This window comes from Chiloscyllium punctatum, chromosome 26 (genome assembly GCF_047496795.1).
Source record: "Chiloscyllium punctatum isolate Juve2018m chromosome 26, sChiPun1.3, whole genome shotgun sequence".
In the NCBI taxonomy this organism is placed as follows: Eukaryota; Metazoa; Chordata; class Chondrichthyes; order Orectolobiformes; family Hemiscylliidae; genus Chiloscyllium; species Chiloscyllium punctatum.
Genome location: NC_092764.1, coordinates 31725222 through 31752092, shown reverse-complemented (window position 1 = coordinate 31752092; position 26871 = coordinate 31725222). Strand labels below are relative to the sequence as shown.

Below are 26871 nucleotides of genomic sequence, written 5' to 3'. Positions count from 1 at the left end.
CTTTATCGCACCCTCAAAAACTACAGGCTGAATTTTCCATATTTTGGCTAAGGATAAATTTCAGGGAGTTTTATGAAGGGTTTCCCACTGTGAGCCCTGGCGACCTTTCTCATGCAATTTTTCACTGATCACCTCAGTAATTATGCATCCAGCCTCAACAAGGCTACTCTTGCTCTGACAAGTCAGCAAAGAGGGAAGTGGTCACTGATGCCAGGACCTTCCAGCATACATACTGCAAAAGCCATGGTTATACTCCAGCTACAGACCACTTTAAATGCTGCACGTCAAGAATTGCCCTAGGTAATGTTGCTACACAAATCCAAAGTACAAAGCTGAGAAAGGGAAGTTAGCACCTTAATTCGCTAACGTGGAACTGGAGAACTTAGTGGATGGGGTGGAGGAGAGGAAGGCTGTTCTCCTTCTCCAGGACTGAGAAAGACAATCATGTACCAGATGCTGTAATGGCAGCAAGCTGGTCAGAAATTACTGAGTTGGAAACAAGGTATTTCTATCATTATTCCAGAAAAAGTTCATTTATCACTTCTAGCTTGGGAAATTAGTGGAAATTTGAATAGCTGTATATACATCTTCTAAAGTGAACACTATGTTTGGTATAGATAACAGTAAAGATCTTACCCGTGTCTCCCCAAAATGGGAGTTGTATCTGTGTACCAGGTTAATGATGCGTTTGGAAATATCATTAAGATAGATGATTGGAGGGAAGGTGTCAAGACATGTTGCATGAAACTGATTACTGTCCTTCATTGTTAGCTGTCCAAAGGTTTCAAAATCTTGCCGTTTGATTGCATCAATCATTTCTTTCATTCGTTCTGGAACAATTTCAGTACGATACTGGAAACATAAAATGCAAATTCCCATTCTGGTATGAAATGGTTTCCTGGAGTTAACTTCTCATTCAGTCATCTTTTTCACATTAACTTCTTCCAAAGAGGAAATAAGAACATTTTAGCCCTGTTCTGTGAGCCCCACTGCCAACAATGATCTTCAAAATTAATTATCATATTATGTTAAGGATATTATGTTAATTATCATATTAATTATAGATGCAGCAGAACAAAGCAACTAATTTCAACCTAAGGAACCAATGGAACCAGAACAAAGGCTTGAAAACAATCTCTATCTGAAAGGCCCAAGGTTTTAATTAATGTTGACCAGGTGAAGTATAAAGTCAGTTGTTAATGAAGTATCATTTTTATGGCTATAATTTCTAAAACCAGCAGTCAGCAGTTCCTATTCAGTATTCTGACACTTGAACGTGTGTCGTGTTTGGGGCTCTTTTGAAATGGTCCGATCTTAAACAAAGTAATTCACATCAAGTCTCCTTTAACTTATTTTTTTCAATACGGGGGCTGTAAGGCTTTGGAATGCCTGAGGCTGAGACCATGTCCACATTTAAGACTAGATTAGATATGTAATTGAAGAAAATTGGGAAATAAACCACATGGAAACATGGTGCACATATGTGGTTATGACTGCAATTTGTATGGAAGAGTAGAACTGGCATGGGCTGATGGAGAAGAACAGACTTCTTTGTTGCAATTCTAAGTTTGCAAAAGCTTGCTAATATTTCAAATGAAAAAAAAATTCATACTTTCAGTAATGGACTGGTCTTGACACTGGTTTGCATCCCAGCAGTGCTACCAATTGGCTTCTGTTCCGCACTGACCTAGAAAAGAAGCAGTAGTTAGTTGAACTTCTGGATGTGTCATTTACCACAAGAGAAACACCTTAAATCAAACCATTTAGCACAAGTTAGAATCCAAAGATTTTAGTCTAACATAGGTTGGTCAGAGTGTGACATAATGGGACTACTTTTTTAAACCTGCAGTTTAGTATAATCATGATTTCCACTAAAAAATTATAATGAAGGCAAAGAAAGTAAGTGCATGTAAAGTAATAGCTACACAACAGTTCTTTTAATGTATAGATTTAGGGTGATCTTTATGTGTTAACATGTCTTACCACACAAAAAACTCTCAAGGGTAACAATATTTCTATTTCAGCAATGAAACAACTAATGTGCTGATGACACTGACAGCCACAAAACAGAAATACATACCTATTGATATAGTAGCTACTTAGGGCCAAACTTAAGACTGTTGAGAGAGAGGAAAAATGAGGCAAATTGTAAACTGCAAAAACTCTAAAAGGTTTCAGCGCCAAGATAATTTGAGTTGCTGATTGAAATAGTTGCTTTTCATATTTCATTAATTTTGTAAATAAAAATCACCATATATCATATTAAACTATAATTAATTGAGTAGATGTCTGAAAAGTAGGCCTTAAGAAACTGTTGAGTTAGCTGATATTTTGGGGTTGCTTTCAAATATCCAGGAACAGTAATGATTTTAATGTGGCATATTGATCAAATTAAAGCAAAGTTTATAGAATTGAGCTGATGAGTGTGGAACAGCATTTCTACTGATTCAAGGAAATAACCATTACTTATTCATGTCAATCTTAGCATAATACAACACTGTAAATAATATGCCACATTTAGCCGCCCTTTGCTAATGAAGTAATACATAGAAGCAGCTTTCTCGCTCCTTAATCCCCCTCAAGATACGATCAGTAGTACTGTACCTTTTCTATCCAGAGTTGAAGGCTTACAGTCAATTATTATAATGCTTTCTTGTAGCATACATCGTGAAACAAATTATTTTGCATATTATAACAAAATGCTAAAAGAATTCTATATTATTTTTACTTATTACAAAATGGCCAACACTACTTGCTCAACCACCAACTTTTTCGCAAGAGTTATCGCATGCTATGAAAACTAACCAGTGAAGTCTGTAACACAAATGTTTTAGTCATCACCACTTATTAATAGGTCACCACATATAACCCACCCCTCCATGATAAACAGCATCACTCAAATATTTTATTACTCTCATTATTGTTTCTTTTTTCTTCATCATTCCTAATAGTCATTTACTCAACTGTTCTCAGACTAAATCATGGATCAATACTTATTACCTCCCAGCCCCCTCTTTTCAACTCTGTTTCTAATGAGTTGTTCATCTCTTAAGTCGGGCAAAACCTCATCGATTGTAAGCATAACATGATCTTCCTTGCTTCACACGTGACGTCTGATCTACTGAGTATTCCTCGTATTCCCTGTTTTAAATTTCAATGACTTTTATATTCATTACAAACATGTTGGATGAAAAGTTTTACATTTTTGTAGAATACACAATTGATTATAGCATACTCAATATGGTCTGTAAATTTAATTAACAAGTTGCAAAGTGAGAAAAGAATGTACATAAACGCATATGCAGTCTCTTGTATGGTCAGGGCCAAGAGTAGTTCCTTTCAAAAAGTTTATTTTAAGGACTCAATTTGCTGTATGTAAGCAATGTTGTGACTTACCTGGCAGTTAGTTTTCTGTGGTTTGCAAGCTCCAAATACAGAAATCAGTTGGTTATAATATGTTGTACTGTCTTAAATAAACTAACCCATTGAATCCCTGAAGAGCTACTGATTATTAGGCCACTGTCATTATCATGATAGGACTGAATCTTGAGAATGGATCTGCTCATGTTGCCATGGACTCACCACTAATATAAGGACTCGAAGCTCTGACCAATGAGTTTCTGGCTCAATTTGCTGGGCAATACTATCGCTTCCATCTTCTTTCACTCCCATCATCCATTGCACAAAGCCTCCATACATGCTTCTGCAGGCACTTCCTGACCCTTGGCGAGCAATCTCAGACAGCTCTCCTTCCAAACCATGCAGTTTGGCAAGTGCATAGACTGCAAAAAGGAACATCAATTAGTTAAACATGAAAACATAGGAAATGAGACTTACATTTCATAATGACTAGATGTCTCAAAGCATATTACAGCTAATAATCACTTTTGAAGTAGTCACTGTTGTAATGTTGGAGGGTTGGCAGCCAGTCTGCGTACAGTAAGTACCCACAATGAGCAAAAATGCAATGCCAAATAATACATTTAAATGAATGGCTATTAGCCAAAACACCTAAAAAACTGCTTTTCTTCACTAGTCTCTTGGGACCTTTCACATCCATCTGAAAAGTCAGACAGAGCCTCTGTTTAACATGTCATCTGCACCTCTAACAGTGCAACACTTCAATACTCAGGTTTGATTTTTGTGCTTAGGTCCTGAAGTTGTAAAGGTGATCACTGGACCCAGAACTTTAACTCAGATTTCTCTCTAGATGCTGCCAGATCTGCTGAGTTTTTTGAACAATTTCTGTTTTGTTTCTGGAACACAATGACGTTTTGTGCAGTACTGCCAGAATGCTGCACTGTTGGAGGTGCTGTAGCATCTCGAATTCAAAGGATTAAAAAAACGAAACAAAATTCAAACCATCATCCAGTTAATTATCTGAGCTTGGATCACTGCCAACTACAACTGAGGCTACAAAAACATAACTAAGGCCTAGGGTCTAATTTCTGATCAGCCTCAGGCCTCCGTACCCTCATACAATTAGACGATTCTCCCTGTTTCAGCCCAATTTAGTTCTCACCCCATTTTGTATAGTGTGCATGCTTTAAAGCTCTAGGTCCATCGATCATGTTGCTTACCCAGACAAGCATAACCAGCTGCAGAGGAGGCCAGGCCTGCTGCTGTAGGGAAGTTATTTACAGAGCAGATGTGAACTTTATGGTGGAGTGATAATGTGTTAGAATTCCCATCACCACTGGTTCTTCTTTTTCTTGCTAGACGGCGGACTGGGAGAGAAAATTTTAATTTCCTGAGTATTTGCAACTTAAGTATTTCTGTAATTACAGATCACACTTTAATCATTTTAGAATCATGCTAGAAAAAGGTCAGTGTTTTTCAAAAGCAAATACTACCACGTATAGCTTCAACAAAGCATAGAAAAACTATTCAGTACTCTTATTGAACCCCTGCAGTTTAAATATAAACTTTCAATTGATGTTGTGTATTTTTCCTGTTTCTAAGGAAAAAATGATTGGCAAAGTGCTAAGAATATGTAACAAACATATAAATTGATGAAAACGTATTTTTAAATGCAGTCTTGCCTGTTGTGTGTTTATGGAGTCAGAGTTATACAGCACAGAAACATATTCTTCAGTTCAACTCATCCATGCAGATCAAAATCCCAATACTGATCTAGTCCTATTTACCAGCATTTGGCTCATATCCTTCTAAACCCTTCCTATTCATACAAACCCATCCTGATGCCTCTTAAATGACAATTGTACCACTTCCGCTGATACTGGATTAGTGGTGCTGGAAGAGCACAGCAGTTCAGGCAGCATCCAAGGAGCTTCAAAATCAAAGTTTCGGGCAAAAGCCCTTCATCAGGAATAAAGGCACTGAGCCTGAAGTGTGGAGAGATAAGCTAGAGGAAGGTGGGGGTGGGGAGAAAGTAGCATAGAGTACAATGGGTGAGTGGGGGAGGGGATGAAGGTGATAGGTCAGGGAGGAGAGGGTGGAGTGGATAGGTGGAAAAGGAGATAGGCAGGTAGGACAAGTCCGGACAAGTCATGGGGACAGTGCTGAGCTGGAAGTTTAGAACTAGGGTGAGGTGGGGGAAGGGGAAATGGGGAAACTGTTGAAGTCCACATTGATGCCCTGGGGTTGAAGTGTTCCGAGGCGGAAGATGAGGCGTTCTTCCTCCAGGCGTCTGGTGGTGAGGGAGCGGCGGTGAAGGAGGCCCAGGACCTCCATGTCCTCGGCAGAGTGGGAGGGGGGAGTTGAAATGTTGGGCCACGGGGTGGTGTGGTTGATTGGTGCGGGTGTCCCAGAGATGTTCCCTAAAGCGCTCTGCTAGGAGGTGCCCAGTCAAAAACACCAGCAACAGTTCTCCTTCAAGATCCTCCGCTCCACGCTTGCAGTAATGTGCCAGCACCTAACCTCTCTACAGTCAGCTCTGCCTCAGCTGAGGGCCACACTCTCTCAGAATTGCAAAGGACCCACTCTGTACTACATCCTCAGGAGAATTCATACTCTCAACAAACAGTATTTCAATTCCATCTCAAACATCAAAAACTGTAAATACAACAAACTTTTATCCACCCACCTCCATAACCAGCGTTCCTCAAACATTCCAGAAGATTCCCTTGGCCTCGGAATCTATTCCACCATTAGCAATGCGGCTGATGCAGCTGCCACCCCCACGCTGATTGATGATGTCACTTCCGGCCCCATCATGGCCACTCCCACAACCACTTCCACCCCTCACAATTCCTCATGCATCACACGTGACATCACTTCACCTTTCACATCATCGCTGATGCCACATGCTCAGTGACTTCCGCCACCCCTACTGCCGTGGTCACCACCACTTCCGCCCCCACCAGCGCCACTCACCTACATTCTGCTGACATGCCCCCCACAGACCCCACTGTCACAATCCCCACCCCCAGAACCACAAGGGGAACACTACCCCTGCTCATGACTCCACCCCCATTCCCCCCACCATCACACCCACTCCAGTAACAGGTTCCGCCCCCACTCCCAGCTCTACACCCACACCAGATCCCAGCTCCCAGCCCTGCCGAGTTTTCACCATCCCCCCAGACCTCCCCCTCACTGAGGACGAACGATCAGTCCTCAGCAAAGGTCTCACCTTCATCCCCCTCCGTCCACGCATCAATGAATTTAATACACACCGTGACGTCGAACAATTCTTCCGTCGCCTCCGCCTCAGAGCTTACTTTCACAATCAGGATTTCCGCCTACCTTCAGAGGACGCCTTCGCCCACCTCCAACACACTGTATCCACCTGGACACCCTGCGCTGGCCTATTACCTGCCCTCAACCTCTTCATTTCCAACTGCCGCCGGGACATTAACCACCTCAACCTGTCTACATCCCTCCCCCACTCCAACCTCTCACCCTCAACGCGCAGCCCTCCAATCCCTCTGGTCCAATCCCAACCTCACCATCAAGCCAGCGGATAAAGGGGGCGCAGTGGTAGTCTGGCGCACTGACCTCTACACCGCTGAAGCCAAACGTCAACTCAAGGGCACCTCTTCCTACTGCCCCCTCGACCATGACCCTACCCCCCCCATCACTAAACCATCATCTCCCAGACCATATAGAACCTCATCACCTCAGGAGATATCCCACCCACAGCTTCCAACCTCATAGTCCGGGAACCCCGCACTGCCCGGTTCTACCTCCTTCCCAAGATCCACAAGCCTGACCACCCTGGCCGACTCATTGTCTCAGCATGCTCCTGCCCCACTGAACCCATCTCTACCTACCTCGACACTGTCCTGTCCCCCACCTAGTCCAGGAACTCCCCACATACATTCGAGACACCACCCACGCCCTCCACCTCCTCCAAGACTTCCATTTCCCCGACCCCCAACGCCTCATCTTTACCATGGATATCCAATCCCTCTACACCTCCATCCGCCATGACCAGGGCCTGCAAGCCCTCCGTTTTTTTCTCTCCAGACGTCCCCAACAGTACCCTTCCATCGACACTCATTCGTTTGGCCGAACTGGTCCTCACCCTTAACAATTTCTCCTTTGAATCCTCCCACTTCCTCCAGACCAAAGGGGTAGCCATGGGCACACGTATGGGCCCCAGCTATGCCTGTCTCTTTGTTGGCTACGTAGAGCAGTTGATCTTCTGTAATTACACCGGCACCACTCCCCACCTCTTCCTCCGCTACATTGATGACTGCATTGGCGCCACCTCGTGCTCCCGCGAGGAGGTCGAGCAATTCATCAACTTCACCAACACATTCCACCCTGACCTTAAATTTACCTGGACCATCTCGGACACCTCCCTCCCCTTCCTGGACCTCTCCATCTCCATTAATAACAACTGACTTGACACTGACATTTTTTACAAACCCACCGACTCCCACAGCTACCTGGATTACACCTCTTCCGATCCTACCTCTTGCAAAAATGCCATCCCGTAATCCCAATTCCTCTGCCTCCGCCGTATCTGCTCCCAGGAGGAACAGTTCCACCACAGAACACGCCAGATGGCCTCCTTCTTTAGAGACCACAATTTCCTTTCCCACGTGGTTAAAGATGCCCTCAAATGCATCTCATCCACATCCCGCACCTCCGCCCTCAGACACCACCCCTCCAACCGTAACAAGGACAGAACGCCCCTGGTGCTCACCTTCTACCCAACCAACCTTCGTATAAACCAGATCATCCGCCGACATTTCCGCCACCTCCAAACAGACCCCACCACCAGGGATTTCTTTCCCTCCCCACACCTTTCCACCTTCCGCAAAGACCGTTCCCTCTGTGACTACCTGGTCAGGTCCACGCCCCCCTACAACCCACCCTCCCATCCTGGTACTTTCCCCTGCCACCGCAGGAACTGTAAAACCTGCGCCCACACCTCCTCCCTTACCTCTATCCAAGGCCCTAAAGGAGCCTTCCACATCCAAAGTTTTACTTGCACATCCACTAATATCATTTATTTTATCCGTGCTCCCGATGCGGTCTCCTCTACATTGGGGAGACTGGGCGCCTCCTAGCAGAGCGCTTTTGGGAACATCTCCAGGACACCCGCACCAATCAACCACACCACCCCGTGGCCCAACATTTCAACTTCCCCTCCCACTCTGCCGAGGACATGGAGGTCCTGGGCCTCCTTCACCGCCGCTCCCTCACCACCAGACGCCTGGAGGAAGAACGCCTCATCTTCCGCCTCGGAACACTTCAACCCCAGGGCATCAATGTGGACTTCAACAGTTTCCTCATTTCCCCTTCCCCCACCTCACCCTAGTTCTAAACTTCCAGCTCAGCACTGTCCCCATGACTTGTCCGGACTTGTCCTACCTGCCTATCTCCTTTTCCACCTATCCACTCCACCCTCTCCTCCCTGACCTATCACCTTCATCCCCTCCCCCACTCACCCATTGTACTCTATGCTACTTTCTCCCCACCCCCACCTTCCTCTAGCTTATCTCTCTACGCTTCAGGCTCAGTGCCTTTATTCCTGATGAAGGGCTTTTGCCTGAAACATCGATTTCGAAACTCCTTGGATGCTGCCTGAACTGCTGTGCTCTTCCAGCACCACTAATCCAGAATCTGGTTTCCAGCATCTGCAGTCATTGTTTTTACCTCACTTCCTCTGATCGCTCATTCCACACACACACCACCCACTACATGAAAATGTTACCTCTCAGGTCCTTTTAAATCTTTCCACTCTCACCGTAAACCTATGCCCTCTAGTTTTAAACCCTCTACCTTGGGAAAAAGACTCGTCTATGCCCTTGATGATTTTATAAACCTCTATAAGGTCACCCCTCAGCCTCCGACCCTCCACGAAAAATAGCCACAGCCTATTCAGCCGCTTCCTATGGCTCCAGTCCTTGCAACATCCTCGTAAGTCTTTTCTGCACCCTATGAAATTTAACATCTTTCCTATAGAACTGTGACCAGAACTGTACACATTACAGAAGAACCTAGAGTATCCAAATACCAATTATCCGAAAATTGGATTATCCGAAGGAGATGTGAGGTCCTGATAGAAACATTACATCAAAGACGTGTTTCCAAAAGTGATCACATCTTTTGTTTATAGTGATTAAACAGGCACCATCTCCAAATGACTGATCTCCCACCCTCTCTCTCTCCCCACACTTTCTCTGTAGTTCCACAGCAAGGTGTACCCTAAACCCCCCCTTCCCCAGATATCTCTCCAACATTGTCCTGTACAGGGCAAAGGTGGAACCTGTCAAAACATTGCAGTAAAAAGTTGTATGTGTGGCTGCGCATGTGTACGTGCTATTTGGAGATTTACCCATAGGCAGCTGCAGCAGCAGTCTTGTTGTTGGTGTACAGTTCGGCTGCCCTGAAGAGGCAGGTGGACAGGGGTTGCGCATGTCGGGGGAGGTGTTGGACGGGGTTGGGGGTGGGGGAACGGTGTTGGATGAGGTTGAGGGCAGGGAGCGGTGTTGGGTGAGGGCAGTGTTGGATGGGTTTGGAAGGTGGGGCTGGCAGGGGCGGGGTTGGATGGGTTTGGGGAGCGGGGGCTGGCAGGGAGCATGTTGGACAGGGTGGGAGGCGGGGTTGGACAGGGTTTTGGGGGCAGGGTCTCGCACAACGCGTGCTGCTGCAGTCTCCTGAATGGGGAGCAGACTTTAAAAACTCTGAGCCTCACAGGAAAGGCATTTAATCGAGTAACCGATTATCTGAACAAAATAATGCCCACCCATCTTGTTCGGAGAGTTGAGGTTCCTTGTATTCTAAGAGAGGCCTCACCAATGTCTTGACAGCTGCAACATGACATCCCAACTCCTCCACTCAATGCTCTGACCAATGAAAGCAAGCATGCCAAACGCCTTCTTCACCACCCAGTGTACCTGCCACTCCACTTTCAAGGAACTATGCATTTGCACCTCTGGGTCAGTTTGTTTGTCAACACTCCCCAGGACCCTACCATTAACTGTATAAGTCTTGCCCTGATTTGCCTTACCAAAGTACAACACATCACATTTAACTAAATTAAACTCCATCTGCCACTCATTGGACCACCTGATAAGTTCCTGTTGTACTGAGCGATAACCTTCTTCACTGTCAACTACACCACCTATTTTGGTGTCATTTGCAAACTTAATATATTCACATCCAAATCATTCATATAAACAGTGAAAAACAGTGGACCCAGCACTAATCCTTGTGACACACCACTGGTCACAGTCCGAAAAACAATTCTCCACTACAACCTCTGTCTCCTATCTTCAAACCAATTTTGTATCCAATTGGCTAGCTCCACCTGGATTCGGTGAGCTAACCTTACTAACCAGGCAAAAGTGAGGACTGCAGGTGCTAGAGATTAGAGGCTTTTGCCCGAAATGTCGATTCTCCTGCTCCTTGAATGTTGCCTGACCTGCTGTGCTTTTCCAGCATCACACTCTCAAACTTTACTAATCAGTCTACCATGCAGAAACTTGTCGAATGCTTTGCTGAAGTCCATATGGATGTCTACCACTTTGCCTTCCCATGCACAAAGACATGCTGACTATCCCTAATCAGTCCTCACCTTTCCAAATGCATGCTAATCCCGTCTCTCAGAATCCCCTCCAACAATTTACCTACCACTGACTGGGCTCACTGGTCTACAGTTCCCTGATTTTTCCTTACAGTCTTTCTTAAATAATGGCAACACATTAACCAACCTCCAGTCTTCTGGCTCCTCACATGTGGCTATTGATGATACAAATATCTGAGCAATGGGGCCAGCAGTCTATTCCCCAGCTTTCCACAAAGTTCTGGGAAACATCTGATCAGCTCCTGGAGATTTATCTACCTTTATATGCTTTAAGACCTCCAGCATCTTCTCTTCTGTAATATGGGCACTTTCCAAGACATCATTATATATTTCCACAAATAATTGAGCTTACATGCCCTTCTCTACAGTAAATACTGATGCAAAATATTTGTTCAGTACTTCTATTTTCTCCCCAGTTACTCTTTTGTCCTTAATGTATTTGCAGAATCTCTTAAGATTCTTCTTAACTCTATTTGGCAAAGCTACCTCGTGTTCCTTTTTTGCCCTCCTGATTTCTCTCTTCTACTCCTTTGGGGATTCACTCGATCCTGTCTATATCTGATTTTTGCCTTTTCTTTTTCTTGACCAGAGCCTCAATTTATCTCGTCATCCAGCATTCCCTATACCTACCCGCCTTGACCTTCACATTAACAGGCACATACCAAGGATTGCCAAATTAACCCCAGGCAAAATTATAAACTGATATAAGATCTGAATGGGTTCATTTCTGCTGGGATGTAATATGAAATGAATAAGTCATCCATTTCAGTCCAATTTTTGTATTATAGTTTCCGATAACTTTAAAAATATTGTGCTCAGCTGAAAGAGTTCACTAAATTTCACGTTTGTATCCATTAACTACCTGGAAAAAAGTTTAAAAAAAACATGCATTCTTACACCATGTTCCAATGACCAAAGGATGTCCCAAGCCATTTTACAGCCATGAAGTACTTTTGAAGCATAATCACTATGTAATGTAGGAACACAGGCGGAAAACAAATATTGCTGCATTTTCTGATTAAATGTAAATCATACAGACTGTATTTTTGATGAGAAATTAGGGTATGATTTGCCCACTGGACAGCCTGTCAAAGACCTTTGCTGCCTTTGCACATGAAGGTCTGCCAAACCACAAACTAATCAGGCAGTGATGAGCCTTAATCTGGAATCAAAACTCTAGGTCTTTACTACCAAGCTGCCAGCAGAGGCCACAGCTCCCACGCTCAGCAGATTCACTGGGAAGGCCACGGTTGCTGCCAGGAAGACAGGTTCTGGAGTCCCAGGATTGTAACCCAGGCCTTGAGGTAATCAATGTGGGATGATGGAAAACGTAGGCTCATGGACAGAGGGAAGGTGTGAACAGGGGGCAGTAGATCTGCTTCTAGGATTATAAAGGAAGGGATGCTGCAGGTATGGAGGGTTTTAAGCTTTGAATTCCAGGTCATGAGATTTAGAAGCTGAAGACATCCCTGCAAACATTGGGATGAAGAGGGGCAAAGTAAACCATCAGGATTCAATGAAATGGTGAGTTTATCACAATTAAAGTCTGAGATATAAAGGCTTTAAAATGACAAATATTTCATTACACTAATTTGATGAACATTTATGGTTTATGATGTGTACGGTACCCCAAGAGGAACGTATTCCAAATGTAAAAACTGATGAGTGGAGTGTCAAATTCTTCCTCATTTGTACAGCAAGGTTTTATACTCTATTAGTCCAGTGCTTTGTCTATTATAAACCCCATCTGATAAAGACTTTAAAAATTACAATTAAATTTACAAATTCATACAATAGATTGGCAAAAAAATTGTTTAGAACGTTGCTTGTGCCGATCAGAATCCATCCGTCCAACAAACGGATGGATTCTGATTCCCAGCTGTAATGGGAATATTAGAATATTTAATAATTTGATATTACAGCAGGATTCCATCTGGCTCTCTCAGCCATAAAACATCATCCATGTCCTCCAAAGATTGCATGTTTTGACAGCTTCTTGCACTAACACACAGCTGGTTAATACCAAATCAACAAGTCTGCATTACTACACAATTAAATGAATCCCTAACATAGATCAGACTCCAAAAGAACTTTTTCCAGCGGTACAGCGTCGTTTTCAGAAACGTTACGCAGAATGCCTAACTGATACCCACTTTCTCGTAAGCACGTCTGCAGTCTTGGGTGGTTGATGTTTTCCTCTTTTCCATTTAGCCATATTCTGTCCTCCTTAAAATCCCGACTTGCAGCTACTGTAGTTGTACTCTTTAACTGAAATTACACAAAAAAAAAGTCATGTAACATTGGTAAAACTCAGCACTTGAATGCCAGTTGGATTACATAACCAGACACACCTTTCTTAAAGCAGTTAGCTTTAGGAATAATAAGTTCAATTTTTTTTTGTTCATTCATGTGATGTGGCCATCACTGGCTGGGCCATCCTTCATTACCACCTTTTCCAGGGCAATTAAGGTTGGGCAGTGAGCTGCCTTTTTGAAGCATTATAATCCAGTTGCTATAGGTAGACTCTCAATACTTTTGAGGAGGGAATTCCAGGATTTTGACCTAGTAACTCTGAAGGAACAGTATTTCCAACTCAGGACGACTTCGAGGGAAATTTGCAGGTGGTCAAGTTCCCCATGTATCTGCTGTCCTTGCCCTTCTAGATCGTAGTGTCATGGGACTGAAAGGTGCTGTTTAAGAAACTTTCGTGAATTTCTACATCACTGTTGAGCATCAGTGGTGGAGTGTCTGAATATTTGCGAATATGGTACCAGTGAAGTGGGCTGCTTTGTCTTGTGTGTTTTTGAAGCTGCGCTCAAAGCAGGCAAGTGGGAAGAATTCCATTAGATCATAAAGACATAGGAGCAGAAATTAGGCCATTCAGCCTAGAGAGTCTGCTTTGCTATTCAATCATGGCTGGTAAGTTTCTCAACCCTATTCTCCTGCTTTTTCCCCCCAAAACCTTGATACTCTCAGGCTTAAAATATACTCAGTGACCTGACCTCCACAGCCTTCCATGGAAGTGAATTCGATAAATTCACCACTCTTTGGCTGAGGAAGTTTCTCCTTATCTCCATTCTAAAAGATCTTCCCTTTACTCTAAAGCTATGCCCTGGTCCTAATCTCTCCTACTAATGGAAACATCTTCCCAACATCCACTCTGTCCAGGCCATTCAGTATTCTGTATATTTCAATTAGATCTCCCCTCATCCTTCTAAACTCCATCGAGCATAAACCCAGCATCCTGAAGTGTTCATCATGTTAAGCTGGAGCTATTCTCATGAACCTCCTCAGAAATCACAGGGCCAGTACATCCTTCCTGAGGTATGAGGACTAAAACTATGCACAATACTCCAAATGTGATCTGATCAGAGCCTTATAGAGCCTCAGAAGTACATCCTTGCTTTTGTATTCAAGTACTCTCAAAATAAATACCATCATTGCATTTGCCTTCCTAACTACTGACTAAATCTGCAAGTTAACCTTGAGGCACCCTGGACTAAAACTCCCAAGTCTCTTTGCACTTCAGATTTCTGAATTTTCTCCCCAGTTATAAAATAGTCCATGCCTTTGTTCTTCCTACCAAACTACATGACCTCACTTTCCCACACTGTACTCCATCTACCGCTTCTTTGGACAGGTTGAGTGGACAAATCCTTCTGCAGACTCCCTGCCGCCTCAATACTACCTGTCCCTCCACCTATCTTTGTACCATCTGCAAACTTAGCCAGAATTCCCTCAGTTCCTTCATTTACTTCATTAACGTATAAAGTGAAAAGTTGTGGTCCCAACACGGAGCCTTACAGAACATTGCTTGTCACCTGCTGCCATCCTGAGAAGGACCCTTTTATCCCCACTCTCTGCTTTCTGCCAGATAGCCAAGCTTCTATCCATGCTAGCACCTTGCCTCTAACACCATGAGCCCTTATCTTGTCAGCAGCCTCTTGTGCAGCACCTTGTCAAAGGCCTTCTTGAAGTCTAGGTAGATAACATCTGTTGGCACTCCTTAGTCTAATCTGTTCATTACTTCCTCAAAAGAAATCTAGATTTGTCAGGCATGACCTCCGGATGAAACCATGCTGATCTTGCCCTATTTTACCATACACTTCCAAATATTCAGAAATCTCATCCTTCACAATGGATTTCAGGATCTTACCCATGACCAAGGTTAGGCTAATCAGTCTCTAAGTTTTCTTTTGCTTAACTCCCTTTTTAAACAGGGGTGTCATGTTAGCAATTTTCCAGTCCTCTGGAACCCTACCTGGTTCTAGCCATTCCTGAAAGATCAACACGAACGATTCCAATGTCTCTTCAGCTAGCTCCTTTAGAACTCTGGGGTGTAGTCCATCTGGTCCAGGTGATTTATTCACCTTCAAGTCCTTCAGTTTTTCTAGCACCTCTTTGGTGATGGCCACCATACTCAGCCCTGCCCCATCACTCTCCAATTTTGGAATAGTAATCATGTCTTCCACTGAAGACAGACACAAAGTAATTATTCAGTTCCTCAGCCACTTAAACTCCTACCTCGTGCCTTATAGATAGTGAACTGTTGGAATATTGCGTGCAATTCTGGTCTCCTTCCTATCGGAGAGATGGTGTGAAACTTGAAAGGGTTCAGAAAAGATTTACAAGGATGTTGCCAGGGAGGAGGATTCGAGCTACAGGGAGAGACTGAACAGGCTGGGGCTGTTTTCCCTGGAGCGTCGGAGGCTGAGGGGTGACCTTATAGAGGTTTACAAAATTATGAGGGGCATGGATAGCATAAATAGACAAAGTCTTTTCCCTGGGGTCGGGGAGTCCAGAATTAGAGGGTGAGAGGGAAAAAGATATAAAAGAGACCTAAGGGGCAACTTTTTCACACAGAGGATAGTACATGTATGGAATGAGCTGCCAGAGGATGTGGTGGAGGCTGGTACAATTGCAACATTTAAGAGGCATTTGGATGGGTATATGAATAGGAAGGGTTTAAGAGGGATATGGGCCGGGTGCTGGCAGATGGGATTGGGTTGGGATTGGGATTGGGTTGGGATATCTGGTTGGCATATCTATGACTCTATAATAAACTTTGGGGAGTCAGGAGGCAAGTTACCTGTTGTAGCATTCAAGCCTCTGACCCGCTCTTATAGACATGGTATTTATAAGGTTGGTCCAGTTCAGTTTCTGGTCAACAATAATCTGATGATGTGGATAGTGGGGGAATTCAGTGATGACAACTTTGATGGCTAGATTTGCTCTTGTTGGAGATAGTCATAGCCTGGCGTTTGTGCTCCTTGCAAATGTTACTTGCAACTTTTCATTCTAAGCCTGGATATTGTCCAGGTCCTGCTGCATTTAGCTAGGGACTGCTTCAGTACATAAAAGGTGTTGCAAACAGTGCTGAATAATGTACAATCAGCAGCAAATCTCCTCACTTCTGACCTTATGATAGACTACATGAGGTCAATGTTGAAGCAGCTGAAGATGGCTCAGCCTTGGACATCACCCTGAGAAATGCCTGCAGATGTGTCCTGGATCTGAGATCACTGACCTCTAATGACCAGACATCTTCCTTTGTCCCAGATATGACTCTGACCAGAGTTTTACCAGACTCTATTGACTCCAGTATTGCTAAGGCTCCTCAATGCCACATTCACTCAACCACAGCCTTAATGTCAAGGGCAGTGTCTCTCACTTCAAGAATTTAGCTCTTTCAGCCCTTGTTTGAATAAAGGCAATAATGAGGTCAGGCAATGAGTGGTCCTAACGAAGCCCAAACTGAGCAACACCAAGCAGATTGTTGCCAAGCAGCTGCTACTCGATAGTACTGTTGTTGACATCTTCCATCACTTTACTGATGAGGCACTAATTGGGCAGATTTGGATTTGTCCCATGTACCTGCGCAATTTTTCATATTGTTGTGATAGAAGTTAGTGTCTTAGCTCTGAAACCGCTTGGGAGCAATAAAGGCTGAAGTACATCTTCAGTACAATTTCCAGAATGTGGTCAGGGCTCACATCTTTGCAGTCTCCAGTGTCTTCAACTATTTCTTGACATCACAAGGAGTGAATCGATGTGGTTGAAGACTGGCAGTTGTAATACTGGGTACCTCTCAGAGGAGGTTCAGATGATTCATATAGGAATTCATCACCATTAACGTTTTCTCTCACAAGGTCGAGTGTCTTTGGAATTCCCTTGCTCAAAACCTTTAACCTTGATTATCAAGGGACTGAAAGATTATCAGAGATATGCAGAAATGTTAAATTGAAGTTAAATCAGATCAGCCATCATGTTATCAAATGGCAGAGCAAGCTCAAAGGCCTAAATAGCCTATTCTTATTCCTTCTTCATAAGTCTCTAATACTGTAACTAGAAATTAGTTCAACTTACTGATCAACATCCCCTCAAAGTGTTTTATTGTTCCCATTCTTTGGTTAAAAGAAAAAGACAAATTCATAAAATCTTGCATTCCTCAGGATATCCAATGTGCTTTACAGCTGATTAGGTATTTTCCAATTGTCACTCCCATGATGCAAGAAATGGGGGAGGGAAATTGGGATGGTGGCATTGTAGCAATGTCACTGGATTGGGACTCTGAACACCTGTGTTCTGGAGATATGGATTCACATTTCTCCATGGCAATGGGCGAAATAAGAATTCAATTAAATCTGGAATTAAAAGCTAGACTAATAGTGACATATAACTAAAAGGCCCATAAGGTTAACTAATGGTCCTTAGTGAAGGAAATCTACCACACTAAAAAAAAAACAAAAGAACTACAGATGTTGTAAATTAGAAACAAAAACAGAAGTCCCTAGAAAAGCTGAGCAGATCTGGCAACATACGTGAAGAGAAATCAAAGTTAACGTTTTGAGTCCAGTGACCCTTCCTCAGAATTCCCTGAAGAAGGATCGCTGGACCCAAAACTTTGTACAAGATGAACTTTTCCAGCAACTTCTGTCTGTTTTGAATCTACCATCCTTACCTGTTCTGGTCTACATGTGACATCAAATGCATAGCAATGTGGTTGACTCTTAATTGGCTTTGTCAGCCATCCCGAAAGGCAATCAGTTCATGGGCAACAAATGTTAGCTTTCCTTCCTCTGTCACATCCCATAGAATAAAATAAATCTAGCACAAATTTTAACAGCACCTAATAGGTTAACATGGGAGAGAGAAAAAAAAATCAATCACAAACTCTGTCTTCACTTTTCTCCAAATAGCTGTTTTCCTCTGCAGGAGTGATTTAAAAAAATGGTACTTGGCTGCACGTGCCAATGCTTAAACAGAGGACAGACGTTTAAATTTCTGATGATATTCTGAAACGATCATATCTGACTAGCCCAAATACCGTTCCAATTCAACCAAAGCACATTACCGCGTCAACTCACTACCAAACACCACTGACAAGATAGTGATGGAAGTGAAATATTAAACTACCTTGCTGAGATGAAGTTTCAGCCTTTGCTAGGAAATAATTAGCCTGAGTGTAATGTTAAAAGATTAAGTGGGAATATCTCTATGGACATTAATGTAATAGTGCAGTTTAACTCTTTAATATCCTTGGGTGAGGACGACAATCATGAAAGAACAGGGATGACCATCCATTGTATTTCACACTTCATTCTGACAGTCATTTGTAATCACTCCCCTGCTATTGGCAAGTTAAACTATCATTCAATCTTTCATTCAGGAATGCTTTCTGGCCAGAGGTATGCAGCACCTGCACTGTCTTGGGGAAATCACTGAGTCAGAAAACTGTCTGCATAACAATTTCCCAGGATTAGCATTTGCATTATCTCCGAGGATGATCTCATCCTGCCATTGTACCTGGGGTAACTTGTGGCAGAGTAACTGCGGATTGTCTTGAGTGGCATTTTAGTGTGGAGGAGTGGCCAGAGTATCTGCGCACGTCCAAATGACCTGAATAAAGGGGATGTGTTTTCTTAGTTCAGGGCCTCACTGACTAAAGCTCACACACCCGCGAGGGGGGTGAAAAGGGGTCACCTAGCTTGTACAAACTTTAATAAACTTTAACCGTTTGCAGAGGTTGGTGTGTGCAAAACCTCAGTAAAGAACCTAACACAGGAAGGAATTCAACATTACATCAAGCCATACCAACATGGCATGAAACTGCCTAATGCTGACCCTGAGCTAGAGAACAAATTCTATTAAACTATTTTTTTCATGAAAGTGACAATAGTGTATTTTTCCCATTCACATATTATTGATTTCTGCTAAGTCCTTTTTAAAATTCTGAATATCAAAGACAGATTTTACTTCTTCACAGAAATATGTAGAGCTCCAAGAAAGAACATCAAATCATGTTTTTATCTTTAGGCATTATTTTACTTTGCATTAAATGTTTGTGTTCATACATTCACAGGTGAGAAGCTTTAAGTAACCAAACTGAATTTCGTCACTGATGGCCCAGTAACTGGCAAATGTAGGAATATGAGAAGCATATTCTAGGGATTGGAAACAGAAGAGCACTATACACCATAATAACTATAAATTATGTTAATAGTTGTACTATTAAAATAAACACAGAAACATGGCAGAGCGTAACTTCACTGGACCTTTCTCTGTCTCATGCAATCTGACATCACTGATGATGCAGTCGAGCCAGTTGAATGTAGCTGTCAACCTTACAATACTACAGCTCTTCCCCAGTCCACCCTACCTACAACTGTTAATGTTGTGAAGTATTTACATTTCCACCCTACTCCAACATTCCACCTTTCATCAAATGTGTCAATCACCAGTGTCCTCAGCTCATTTTGTGCAAGTCAGAGATATGTTTTCTACTATCACCTCTTTGAAAAGCAAACATATCAATGGAGTGGGATGTCAACAGCTATTACCTGGATTGAGACACTTACCATGACCTGAACATCAGGATTGATTCAAGAGACAAAGCTCCAGACCCAAAACACCACAACTCCCATGTCAATGAAGACACTGAACTGGAATTCTCATTCTCTTTTTCTGTTTTGGATGCTGGGGAAGGTCAAAACACCAGCTTGAGGGAATGAACCAAGTTCAACTGCTATAAAAAGGACTTCACAGCTGTACCACCTGCAGCTACTATGACAGCAAAAGAATTATTCAACATCTTATCCAAGGATGAATCTGGTAGACAAAGTAGAACAAGGAACATCGAAAGCAGCTGTAGGGGAGAAGAAACGAAACCGTCCCTCTGACTCCTACAGAAGGAATAATACCAGTAGTATTATTTACTTCAACTTGAGGCTACTCTGCTGCAAACAATGAGATCTCAGGAACTTCTGCAGAAGATAAGACTGCACTGTGAACAGAATAAAGATGAAGCTTGGAGAATATTAGTCCCTCTTGGACTCTGTCATCAGGATTCAGCTCAATATGAAGCTCTCAATGGTGCTCGGATTCTACAGACTTGCTAAATGTGGGTCTTTCAGGATTTGGAGACCACAATTCTTTCATACTTGCTTACAAATATTTCTTCTAAGAATCGTTTCTAAATTACATGATAATGAATACTTTATTGTAGAATATCAAAGATAATTACAACATGACAATTCTACTTTAAGGTACAATTTGTTGAAAATCCACCCATAAAATGTGATTGATTATTCTATCAAATTGAGTTAAGGAAAATTAAACCAGCATAATAGAGTCATTGAGTCATAGAGATGTACAACATAGAAACTGACCTTTCAGTCCAACTCGTCCATGCCAACCAGATATTCCAACCCAAACTAGTCCCACCTGCCAGCACGTGGCCCATATCACTCCAAACTCTTCCTATTCATATACCCATCCAGATGCCTTTTAAAATGTTGCAATTGTAGCAGCCTCTACCACTTCCTCTGGCAGCTCATTCCAGACGTGCACCACTCTCTGCGTGGAAACGTTGCCCCTTCGGTCTCTTTTATATCTTTCCCCTCTCACCCTAAACCTATGCCCGCCACTCCTCCACCCCAGGGAAAAGACTTTGTCTATTTACCCTATCCATGCCCCTCATGATTTTATAAACCTTTATAAGGTCACTCCGCAGCCTCTGATGCTCCAGGGAAAACAACCCCAGCCTATTCAACCTCTCCCTATTTCTCAAATCCTCCAATACTGGCAACATCCTTGTAAATCTTTTCTGAACCCTTTCAAGTTTCACAACATCTTTCCGATAGGAAGGAGACCAGAACTGCACGCAATATTCCAACAGTGGCCTCACCAATGTCCTGTACAGCTGCAACATGACCTCCCAACTCCTGTACTCAATACTCTGACCAATAAAGGAAAGCATACCTAACGCCTTCTTCACTATCCTATCTACCTGCGACTCCACTTTCAAGGAGCTATGAACCTGCACCCCAAGGTCTCTTTGTTCAGCAACACTCCCTAGGACTTTACCATTAAGTGTATGAGTCCTGCTAAGATTTGCTTTCCCAAAATGCAGCACCCCGCATTTATCTAAATAAACTCCCATCTGCCACTTCTCAGCCCACTGGCCCATCTGATCAAGCTTCTGTTGTAATCTGAGGTAACCTTCTTCGCTGTCCGCAACACCTCCAATTTTGGTGTTATCTGCAAACTTACATATCTTTAGATTCTTTGTTTCAACCTTTAAGGGGAATTTACTGGTAAACTTGACCCTGTCATGTCTTAAGGTGACTGGCTGCAATCAAAGAAAATGGTGATCTCATTCCTTCCTTTACTGAACTATACCTCGCATCCATCCTCACTTGGATTGAGATAGTTTCTGCAGCTTAAAGTTGAATTGATGACTGTTAGAGAAATTTATGCTTTGCTGATAGTAATCATTCTGAAATAACTGATAAAGTCTGCTGCTGAATCCAATTTAAATATAAATTTCTTGCCATGGCATCTGCATACCCAAAACCATCTCGTCAATACAGAACTCCTAAGAGTACATCTTGCTCTTTAGTTTTGCCTACTTCATGGACAGTTGCAATTGTGATTTTATTTTTTTTCTCTCTGGCAGATGTATGTTTTCCTCTAGTGCTTTAGCAAATAATCTAAAAATGGCCTTTCAGACAGTACAATTAATGCTCAGCATTGATAGCTGGATCAGCTGGGTACCAGCAAGGCTCTGCCCTGACAACGCAGCAAGCAGCAATGGTGGCTACTGCCTTCCTGCACAACTCTGTTGCAGGTGCTCTGGGGCATCCAACTCTCAACTCTTAGCTGGCGCCCAATCAGATTTTGTTGCAAAGTCCTGGGAGTCCTAGACTAACTTTTCCAACTATGACAACCACCCTGTGAACACTAATATATTAATCTAGAGCTTTGATAATCTCTCCATATTTGGAAGTTTTCTGATAGATGGCATTTTGAGAAGATAGGGACTATCACAATACTTGAACATTATTCAGCTGATAGTCCAAAGGCAATAATGGCATCAGTTGAATTGCCAATATTAAGTTGTACAGTATGCAGTATGGTCAATCAATTCCATATGGTTTAGGTCCCTCGGCAGAGGAATGATGACCTCCCAACAATCATTTAGTGACTTGTCACTAGATCCTGGTTTCACTAAGTTACCTCAAGTACTACATAGGTGATTTCTGATGTGCGATTTGTCAGGTTAGAAGGTTTTCCAGTTTTTCTGCCTTTTTCAACATTGATGAGGGAACAACTCTCAGACTTCTGACACCATATAGCAAATTTGAAGCAAGATTGAAGACTTAACATCAAACAAGGGCAAACATTAAGCATTAAATTATATGCAGAAAAATAGCACAGTGGGATTTCACTGGAACCTTCTTCCTTCAGGTTCCTGTCTCATGTGATGCGAGATCACTGAAGATACAGTCTACTTCTAATGTACAGCTATCAATGCCAAATGCTTCATCAGACTGCAGTATTACTTTCTACACCACTCCAGACAATGTGTTTTGATGAAATGCTATGAAAGTTTCCCCTCCACTGAAGGCAGGAGCCTTTCTGTAGAGGTGTAGAAGGACCAAAGGCAGATCATTTGTCACAACCAAATCATTAACAGACAGATTCACATTCCAGTGAGTAGTATTAGATAATTAACACGAAAGCAACCCTGTCTGACTGGCCCCTCCTCTTGCGTAGGGAATGAGACCACTTCAATTGATGCCTTGGTTATTGTCGGTCATCTCAGGCCAGGGATCAAACTGCTTTATATAAAACCGAGAAACACTCCACGTAGCACCAGTAGTCATTAGGCCATCTGTGGATTTCTTTAACTAGAGAGTAAAGCAAAGAGCAAACCCAGAACACGAATGGGATTCACATTTGAACATCAACCCTACCCTTAATCTTTTAAAATCTTTAGAGTCTGAAACCTTACCTGATCTTGATGTAGTGTTACACTTAGAGAGGAATTAATTGGCAAAATCAGCTCTTCATCTCGTTTTCCCCCTAAGCAAAAGAAGTAAATAGCTTAAATTCTCTTTATACCTGATAACATTAAGTCTTTCCTGCTATCTGAAGTTCCTTTCACCAATTCCAATTTTTCAGACAATTTAATTTTAATTTGAATGAATAGTATTTTCACTACTATCTCAACTCATTGTTATCATTTGTGCCTGTCTTGGCATTTTCTGATCAACTGAATGAGGCAGCAGTATTTGGCAGCAAACCAAATGCCGTTCGTAGTAGTGGCCTCCACCTCACCCTATAATGCCTCTTGGGGTTGACCTCATCAACCTGCTCTGGTTCCAGTTATCCCATTATTAACATCCCCTTGGGCTCTGCTAGATGTCGTCTAACAATCTCTTCAGAATGCCCATTTACTTGTCACTAAAACTCTTCTCATCCAGAAGTTTAACAGGGATGATTGCATTAATGTGCTGACTATATAGTCTTCCACATGAAATGCCCAGTTATCACAGCAGTGGTGTGGCCTCAATCACACTTCTACCAGTCTGTTTTGTAACTTTTGCTATGTTCTGCACCCTCATATTTTCCCATTTCTTTCTCACCTGAGTAGATTCACTGCTTTTCCTCCATAAAAATATCCTTAACACATTTTAAGCCAGTCCCTTTGATCTTAAATTTGTTGATGCCCATTATTTCAGAGGCAATTTCTGACCATTCCTGTTCCTATCATCCACAGCCCTTACCCCCTGTACAAAATCACTTTCTCCCATGTTTACTGGAAAGAAATCTATTCCTCGTGACACGTCCAACAGAACCTTCAAACTCCTATCTACCAAGTCTTTTGCTGTCCAACAACCATAATACCTTGTAACCCACCATTAGCTACACCAACCTTGCCTGCACTTTTGATGCGTGTCAGGCTAAAATCTTCACATTCAGTCCAGTGTGAACAATGGGGTGCAGAATTAAACCTCCCTGTATTTATATACATCATTTGTACAAATGATTTAGATGTGAACATAGAAAGTACAATTAGTAAGTTTGCAGATGATATCAAAATTGGAAGTGTAGGGAAGAAGGTTACCTCAGAGTACGAAGGGCTCTTGATCAGATGGGCCAAGGGGCTGTGGAGTGGCAAATGGAGTTTAATTTAGATAAATGTGAGGTATTGCATTTTAGAAAGGTAAATCAGGGTAGCATTTATATACTTAATGGTAAGATGTTGGGCAGTGTTGCTGAACATGGAGACCTTGGAGTGCAGGTTCATAGTTCCTTGAAAATTGAGTCACAAGTACATAGAATAGTGAAGAAAGTGTTTAATATGCTTTCCTTTATTGGTCAGAGCATTGAGAAAATGAATTGGGAGGTCATGCTGTGGCTGTACAGGACATTGGTTAGGCCACTTTTGGAATCTTGTATGCAATTCTGGTCTCCCTCCTATAGGAAGGAAGTGAAACTTGAAAGGCTTCAGATAAAATTTACAAGATGTTGCCAGGGTTGGAGGGTTTGAGCTAGAGGGAGAGGCTGAATAGGTTGGGGCCATTTTTCCTGGAGCGTTGGAAGCTGAGGGGTGACCTTACAGAGGTTTATAAAATCATGAGGTAGGGTAAATAGACAAAGTCTATTTACCTGAGTTGGGGGAAGTCCGGGACAAGAGAGCATAGGTTTAGGGTGAGAGGGGAAAGATTTAAAAGGGGCCTAAAGGGTAACTTTTTTATGTCAAGGGTGGTGCGAGTATGGAATGAGCTGCCAGAGGAAGTGGAGGAGGCTGGTACAATAACAATATTTAGAAGGACCTTGGATGGGTATATGAATAGGAAGGGTTTAGAGGGATATCGGCCAAGTGTTGGCAAATGGGACTAGATTAATCTAGGATATCTGGTCTATGTCCATGCTATACATCTCTGTGACTCCATGACAAGGACAAGTGGCCATCCCTCACTAGTTTTTTTTGGTCCACAACCACCATCAAAAGACCTTATTCTTCTTTTCCAAAACATTCCGGGTGATTCTGAAGTACTGAAACAGCAACAATAATCATCAAGATAATAAATACAATTCCTGATTTCCTCCCCCTCTCCCTTCTGCTTGTGGGTGAGAGAAACCCTTCCTCATGGATTTGCAATGGTAACATCAAGAAGCATACTGTTGTACACCTTCACCAGTCCTCACTGATCGAGTTTTAGATTACTTAGTGTGGAAACAGGCCCTTCGGCCCAACAAGTCCACAACGACACTCCGAAGAGCAACCTACCCAGACCCATTCCTCTACACCTAACACTACGGGCAATTTTCCCACAATACAATTCAACTGGTTAAGATGTCACTTCCAATTTTACTTTGAACTCCTGAAATCATCTCATCCAGAGAAAATGGCTTGAAAAGAAACTCTTTCTAACCTCTGCCAGAAGCAATATGCAATGCTGAAACGACAATCCCACATCCCTGTTCCACAGCATTTGCATTGAGGTTATGACCATGTGATGGAGAGAATATGGTTTGAAAGGATAATGATTGCCCACCCGTTTATTTCATTAACATTAAAAATTAGGCAAATTAAATTTTAAAAAAAGTTCATGTTAAATCAGTTGAAATGAGAAGAGTCTTGTAGGACAGTGGTAAGGTCCTATTTGCCATCAGGTGTCTGCCCCCAATACAAAGCTAATCTCAGTGGTCTGCCTAGTTTACATTCCCGGCAGGCAGACAGACAGAGCGGTGCTAGCAGGTTATAAATAACTGTACAGCACGGGAAAAGGCTATTCGGTCCATCGTGGTGGTACTAGCTCTTTCCGAGTTTACTTGCATACTCAGCAGTTACCAATCCTGGCACAACAGAATAAAGAGCAGGATTTTGAATCTGTTGCTGGTTTCAGTGTCAATACTCACAGTATTTGATGACAGCGATGTTGACAGGGGCCGTGCAAGTCACCATCCACATCCTGCTGCCCTCATCCATCGCCCAAGAGCAACAACAACCGTTAACCTGCCGCTGCCGCCACCGCCGCCGCCGGCCTCCTCTCACACCACGCATATGCCCCACCACCACTCCGCGCTGATTGGCCGGAACGCCGCAGCAGGTAAATGATCCGCCAATCGGCGAAAGGTCCATCTCCCGTGGTAACGGCAATTAACCAATCAGAATGGCGACACCACCATAACATGTCGCGAACGTCACTGCGCACATTGGCGAATGAGATATTTGGGATTGTCCCCTTTTAGGGTGAGAGCGCAATGGCAGAGCTGGGGGAAGAAAGTGGATGTTGCGCATTGCAACAGCAACAACGTCCGCTACGAGTCTGCGCCATGTTTGTGCGGGGCAGGCCATCTGTGTCGGCGGGCTGCCGGTGGGGGTCGCTGGTGGACCAGCTGTTTGTTGACTGGTAGTTTGACAGTTCAGTTAAACATTGTTTAATATTTAACCCAGATTCAATGAAAGACAGGTGCGTATTCTGCTTAAAAATACTTGTCAATCCTCTACTAATGATAATTAGACAGGTCCTAAGCGTTACAAAGGGGTGCGGGTAGGTTTTGATGTTATG

At 42.9% G+C, this 26871-nt stretch overlaps 1 protein-coding gene across 2 annotated transcripts in view; it reads right to left on the bottom strand.

Moving 5' to 3' along the window:
• mvda (mevalonate (diphospho) decarboxylase a) overlaps positions 1–26456 on the bottom strand; it is a 46386-nt gene extending 19930 nt beyond the window's left edge. For both annotated transcript variants that reach the window (XM_072596059.1, XM_072596060.1), the window contains exons 1-7: positions 26219–26456; positions 23301–23371; positions 13159–13273; positions 4581–4727; positions 3583–3782; positions 1613–1687; positions 637–852 (exon numbers count right to left, since the gene is read on the bottom strand). In XM_072596059.1, coding sequence (XP_072452160.1) covers positions 637–852; positions 1613–1687; positions 3583–3782; positions 4581–4727; positions 13159–13273; positions 23301–23371; positions 26219–26441 — 1047 coding nt within the window. In that variant the 5' untranslated portion in view covers positions 26442–26456. The remainder of the gene's footprint in view (positions 1–636; positions 853–1612; positions 1688–3582; positions 3783–4580; positions 4728–13158; positions 13274–23300; positions 23372–26218) is intronic.
• Between the last annotated feature and the right edge of the window lie 415 nt (positions 26457–26871).